The sequence below is a fragment of the Colobus angolensis genome, unplaced genomic scaffold (assembly GCF_000951035.1).
Source record: "Colobus angolensis palliatus isolate OR3802 unplaced genomic scaffold, Cang.pa_1.0 Scaffold269, whole genome shotgun sequence".
Taxonomy (NCBI): domain Eukaryota; kingdom Metazoa; phylum Chordata; class Mammalia; order Primates; family Cercopithecidae; genus Colobus; species Colobus angolensis.
Window position 1 is genome coordinate 1,133,296 of NW_012115921.1, and position 6,969 is coordinate 1,140,264.

Consider the following 6,969-nt stretch of genomic DNA (forward strand, 5'->3'; position numbering starts at 1 on the left):
TTTTGAGATGGAGTTTCGCTCTTGTTGCCCAGGCTGGAGTGCAATGGTGCGATCTCATCTCACCACAACCTCTGCCCCCTGGGTTCAAGTGATTCTCCTGCCTCAGCCTCCCGAGTAGCTAGGATTACAGGCATATGCCACCAGGCCTGGGTAATTTTGTATTTTTGTTTGTTTGTTTTTGTTTTTGAGACAGAGTCTCGCTCTGTCACCCAGGCTGGAGTACAGTGGCGCCATCTCGGCTCACTGCAAACTCTGCCTCCTAGGTTCACACCATTTTCCTGCCTCAGCCTCCTGAGTAGCTGAGACTACAGGCGCTTGTCACCATGCCCGGCTCATTTTTTTTGTATTTTTAGTAGAGATGGGGTTTCACTGTGTTAGCCAGCATGGTCTCAATCTCCTGACCTCATGACCCACCTGCCTTGGCCTCCCAAAGTGCTGGGATTACAGGCATGAGCCACCCTGCCCGGCCTTAATTTTGTGTTTTTAGTAGAGACGTGGTTTCTCCATGTTGGTCAGACTGGTCTCGAATTCCCAACCTCAGGTACTCTGCCCGCCTTGGCCTTCCACAGTGCTGGGATTACAGGTGTGAGCCACTGTGCCTGGCCTTTAGCACCTTCTTAAGTGAATGCGAGAACTTAGTGCATACTTGCTGTATTTGAAGGGTTATTTGCTAGTCTTCCTGTACATTCCTCCCCTCCCTGCCCCTAATACGCATGCAGTATCAAGTAGTTACTCCAACTAAGAGAATAAAACAGGTCCCTAAAATTCAGAACATTTAAATATGATGCAGAAAAGTTTTTTCTTTGGTCTGCTTTGATGTGGTTTGCCTTTGCAAAAGTGGAGGTGGAGGAATTGGAAGGAGGTCCTGGAAGCCATTTTTATGACTTAGAATATGATATATGTACATTTTAATCTATATAATTTTCTCTTTAATATTTAAAATGTCCTGTTTTCTAAACAAATTGGTTGGTTGGTCAAATAAATGATTGATTTGTTTTAAACAGGTCAGGGTGAAGATGTTCTTAAAGGGTCCCAGATTACGTATGTCACAGGTGTAGAAGGGGACGACGTTGTTTCTACACAAGTAGCCACAGTAACCCAATCTGGGCTGAGTCAGCAAGTTACACTCATATCCCAAGATGGAACTCAGCATGTAAGTATCCATCAAAAGCCAAACAAATTAAATCTTTCCGTGAACCTGGGCTTGAAAGGCAGGCTGGCTCCCCATTGAGGAAAACTTTGAAATATCAGGGCACAAAGTTTGGAAACCCTGAGGTTTTTCAGTAGTCTGCTTAAAGAGACTGTGTGCAGAGAGATGAGGAGAGAGAGAATGTTTGTGACTGCAGAATCCAAATGGTATTCTTGGTGTAGCTCAAAGGTGAGATGATAAAGGTCAGCCACAGAGAGGCTGAGGTCTTGAAAAGTACTGGATCCATGTGAAATACAGCTCAGAAAAGTGATAGGATTTGGTGGCTGATTAGATCCAGGAGGTGAGATTGAAAAAACAGAGATTTGGCTGAGGTGATCAGAATATGATGGCACCATTAAGAGATCAGGAATCATGAGAGTTCACTCAACTAGCTTCACAGAGTCGATAGAATAGGTATGTTGATTTCCCCCAGAAAAAGCACAGTGTAATGGTTCTCTGATAGTCAAACTTGTTATTATTTTCTAGATGTTGCTAGCCTAAAATAATTCCACCTTGATTCCATTTTTAAGCTCTGGCAAAGGCTGTCTTAATACCTGGTGGAAATATGCGCAATGTGCTTCTTTTACCCTTCTGTGTCTGCCTCTTTCATGAGAATGCTCTCCTTACCCATCTCTCTTAGGGTTTAATGATTAATCTGCCCTGTTTTGATACTCAGGATTCAAAAGTACAAACTTTTAAACCATCTCATTCATCTCCTTCCTCATTTTGACGTCACTAATTTCACACTATACTCTTTGTCCTCTGACTGGTATGCAAGATTATTAACCAAGTTTTAATTCTGCATCAGCCTTAACACTTTTTCTTGAATTAGATCATCACATACAGAGGTCCTCTGGAGGTTGTTTTATATTAACCTCCCTCTTCCCTATACAGGAAAAATTCCCACTATAGCAGGTCTGAAATAGCCACTACTGAGAAACCCCCAGTGATTAGGCAGTTTCTGTCTTAGGCAATGTTGGGCTGGGTGCAGTGGTTCACACCTATAATCACAGCACTTTGAGAGGCCAAAGCGCGTGGATCACTTGAGATCAGGAGTTTGAGACCAGCCTGGCCAAAGTGGTGAAACCCCGTCCCTACTAAAAATATTGAAATTGGCTGGTGTGGTCGCACACTCCTGTAGTTTCACCTACTAGGTAGGTTGAGGCGGGAGGATCACTTGAACCCAGAAGGCGGAGTAAGACAACATTATGCCACTGCACTCCAGCCTGGACAATAGAGTGAGACTCCGTCTCTAAATAAATAAACAAGTACATTTTAAAAAGAGGCAATCTGTTCCATTGTTGAATAATTCTAGTGTGTGTTTGTGTGATTTTAGAGATGGTCCCACTCTGTTGCCCAGGCCAAAGTGCAGTGGCACAACCATAGTTCAAAGGACTACAGGTGTGTACCACCACCCCTGGCTAATTAAAGAAACATGTTTTTTCAGAGGTGAGGGCTCACTGTGTTACCCAGGCTGGTCTTGAACTCCTGGCCTCAGGTGATCCTCCTGCCTCAGCATCCCAGAGCACTGGGATTTCAGGCATGAGCCACCTGTATTCTAGTATTTATCAGACCAGAACCCACCCCTGTGTCATCCAGTCATGGCTCCTCTCTGACCATACTGAATAAGTCTAATCCTTCTTCATATATTCCAAAACAACTATCTTTCCCTTCCCAATGTTGTACTTTCTCTACACTTAACCTTCTCATTTCCTTCAGGAATTAGATTTCCATTCCATTCCTTGAATTAGTCAAACGATAGACATTTATTGAGCATCTACCCCCTTGGCAGACATTTTGGTCAGTGGACTTAGTGTTGGAATCACAGGAAGGGCAGTATCACAGTCTAGTAGGAGAGACACCCTTTTAGAATGAATAATTTTTCATAATGACGGGTATATAATTGAGGGATATAGAAAGTGCTATGGCACCCTGGAGGAGAGAGTAAATTTTTCTTCCTAAAGTAATCTTGCAGATCCTCATAGAGAATGGGTGTTCAGTTGGGTCTTGAAGGATTTTCATGAACTCACCAAACAGAGAGTAAAGGGAAGAGAATATATTTTCTAGAACTGCAAATGACTAGTTGTGGCTGGAGTGTCAGTTGCTAGTTTAAAAGTAGTGGAAGATGAGTTTGGGGAAGTTGGTAAAGGCCAGGTCATGAAAGGTCAAGAATGCTGTGTAAGAAGTCTGGGCTGGGCACAGTGGCCCACACTGTAATCCCAGCACTTTGAGAGACCAAGGCAGGCAGATCACCTGATGTCAGGAGTTTGAAACCAGCCTGACCAACATGGAGAAACCCCATCTCTACTAAAAATACAAAATTAGCCAGGTGTGGTGGCGCATGCCTGTAATTCCAGCTACTTGGGAGGCTGAGGCAGGAGAATCACTTGAATCCGGGAATGGAGGTTGCGGTGAGTCGAGATCATGCCGTTGCATTCCAGCCTGGGCAACAAGAGCGAAACTTCTTCTCAAAAAAAAAAGTCTTAACTATAGGTGATGGGCAGTCACAGGGGATTTCAGCAGCAGAGAGCATAATAAGATTTTGTTTCGTTTTGTTTTAGAAAGATGTCAGCATAGAGGAGGGTTAGACTGAATACCTGGAGAGAAGTTTGATTCTCATAGAAATTCAGATGGGAGAAAAATAAGGATCTAAATTAGCAACAGGAATGGAGAGGAGGAAATGCAATTAAGAAATACTGTATTGCCGGGCGTCATGGCTCACACCTGTAATCCCAGCACTTTGGGAGGCCGAGGCAGGCGAATCACAAGGTCATGAGATCAAGACCGTCCTGGCTAACACGGTGAAACCTTGTCTCTACTAAAAATACAAAAAAAAAAAAAATTAGCTGGGTGTGGTGGTAGGCACCTGTACTGTAGTCCCAGCTACTTGGGAGGCTGAGGCAGGAGAATGACGTGAACCCAGGAGACGGAGCTTCCAGTGAGCAGAGATCGCACCACTGCACTCCAGCCTGGGCAACAAGCAAGACTCTGTCTCAAAAAAAAAAGAAAAAAGAAAGAAATACTATATTGCCTGAAACAGTGGCTCACACCTGTAATCCCAGCACTTTTGGGAGGCTGAGGTGGGAGGATCACTTGAGGCCAGGAGTCTGAGACCAGTCTGGGCAACATGGTGAGACCCCATCTCTACAAAAAAAAAATACAGATAATTAGGAGCAATGGGTCACGCCTATAGTCACAGCTACTTAAGAGGATGAGGCTAGAGGATCACTTGAACCCAGGAGTTGTAGACTGCAGTGAGCTATGATTGCATCACTGCACTCCAGCCTGGGCAACAGAGCAAGGCCTTGTCTCCAAAAATAATAATAAAATAATAAAATAAGAATTTTTAAAAGAAATATTGTATTGATTTTTTTCTGATGACTGAATGAGTTTATTTCATTCTAAAAGACTTATTTACATTCACAGGGCAAACTTATACAAGGATTAGTCCCAGTCCTTATGTCAGATTGTCAGCTATAACAGGAAACATTGACTGCTTTGTAAAATTCACTGTATTGCAGGTCAACATATCTCAAGCTGACATGCAGGCCATTGGCAACACCATCACAATGGTAACGCAGGATGGCACGCCCATCACAGTTCCCGCCCATGATGCAGTCATCTCGTCAGCAGGAACACATTCTGTTGCTATGGTTACTGCAGAGGGTACGGAAGGGCAACAGGTAATTACTTTTTTCTGTTATATCAATCAATACATATATCAGTACCAAAACTGTTACATAGATATACAATGTGGTACAACAGTTAAGCACACAAACTTTGGAGTGAATAATATTTTGCAACTTCTTAGCTACTTAACCCTCAGAGCCTGTTTTTCCTTATCTGTAAAGTAGGGTGCTAGTGGCATCTACCCCATAAGGTTGATGTAAGGATTGAATGAGATAATGTATATAAGATACTCAGCCTAGATATATATTAAGTATTCAGTAGTGGTAGTTATTCCTATTATCATCATTATCAGATACTTAGGAAATAATTGCAAAATTTACTGTTTAATTTTGAATATGTCATATATTCATATGGTTTAAAACTCAAAAAATATATACAGGTGTGTAATGAAAAGTCTTCATCCCACCCCTGCCTTCATCAACTCAGTTCTTGCCTCCACAGATAATCAACTTCTACCAATTTTTTGTGTATTCTTCCAATCATTAAGCATATACAAACAAATACAAATAAGTAAATAGTCATCTCCCCCTTCCTTTTTTGTTAACTAGCCCACAGCTAACATAATAGCTCTCTTTTGGTTTTTGAGACAGACTGGAGTGCAGTGGCACGATCATGGTTCATTGCAGCCTCCACCTCCCAGGCTCAAACAATCCTCCCACCTCAGCCACCCGAGTAGCTGAGACATGGTGGTATGCACCACCATGCCTGGCTAATTTTTCTGTCTTTTTCTTTTTTCTTTTTTTTTTTTTTTTAATTGTAGAGACAGGGTCTTACTATGTTGCCCAGGCCTTGGCCCCCCAAAGTGCTGGGATTACAAGCATGAGCCACCATGCCCAGCCTCTATTTTTTTTTTTATTGATAGTAAACTAGTCTGTTCTGCATCTTGTATGTTGTCTTTTAAACTTAACAATACATCTTCAAAATCTTTCTATTTCATTATATAGAGAGATTCCTCATCCTTTTTTTTTTTAAGCTGCATTGTATTCCACTTATGGATGTGCCGTAATTAAAGTCTTTTGCTATTTCAAACAACACATAACCTTGTGCACATGTGATTTTGCTTATATAAGTGTGAGTATATATGCTAGATAAATTCCTAGAGCAGGATTGCTGATGCAAAGATACATGCATTCGTAATTGTGATCAGTGTTGCCAAACTTCCCTTCTAGGGTTATGCCAGTCTCCATTCTCACTTGCAGGGTTTGATAGTGCCTCTTCTCCTTCAGTATAGTCACCGTGGTAGTATCAAACTTGGATTTTTGCCAATCTGATTTTTTTTTTGTAGTTTTAATTTTCATTTCCTTTAAATAACGTAATATATTTAAAAACTGTTCTTGTACTATACTAAAGGCAATGTTGAGTCTCACTCTTAAAAAAAGAATGAAGTTGGTGGTCTCATAACACCCTGAATGCAAAACTCAGAATCATAAAGCTTCTAGAAGAAAAGAAAGGCAAATAGTTTTGCAACCTTAAAGATTTCTTGGACTGTATTCAAACTGTAGTAACAATGAAAGAAAAAAAACTGATAAATTGGCCTTAATCAAAATTAATTCTTCTCACCAAAAGACACTGTTAAGAAAAAGATCAGACACCTCCCAGACTGAGGAAAAGATATTCATACCATATACACACACTATATTCACACAATACAAGTCTAAAAACGGACTTGTATTGAGAATATGTAACAAACTTCTACAAATCAACAATGAAAAGATGAACAACCATTAAAAATGAGTCAAAAAATGTTTTAAATGTACAAATCATTCAGTTGCTCATTGAACAGACCTCCCACAAAAGATACATAACACAAAAAGTGCACATCTTTTATCATCAAAGAAATGCAAATTAATATCACAATGAGAGAGCATTTCAAACCCAAGAAGATGGCTAAAATCAAAAACCAAATGTTGATTTCTCCTAAGAAACTAGTGAGGAAACAACCCCCACCACCACCTCCAAATGTTGGCAAAGATGCGGAGCAACTAGAACATTCATGTACTGCTAGTGGGAGTGTAAAACGATGTACATAGCCGATAAGCACATGAAAAGATGTTCAACATCATTAGTCATTAAGAAAATGCAGGCCGGGC

The 6,969-nt window shown here is 41.1% G+C and overlaps 1 protein-coding gene across 3 annotated transcripts in view; it reads left to right on the top strand.

Moving 5' to 3' along the window:
• Positions 1–6,969, top strand: part of ZNF143 (zinc finger protein 143) — a 78,812-nt gene that overhangs the window by 61,903 nt on the left and 9,940 nt on the right. For all 3 annotated transcript variants that reach the window (XM_011947611.1, XM_011947612.1, XM_011947610.1), the window contains 2 exons: positions 1,005–1,153; positions 4,711–4,872. In XM_011947611.1, the coding sequence (XP_011803001.1) occupies positions 1,005–1,153; positions 4,711–4,872 (311 nt within the window). The remainder of the gene's footprint in view (positions 1–1,004; positions 1,154–4,710; positions 4,873–6,969) is intronic.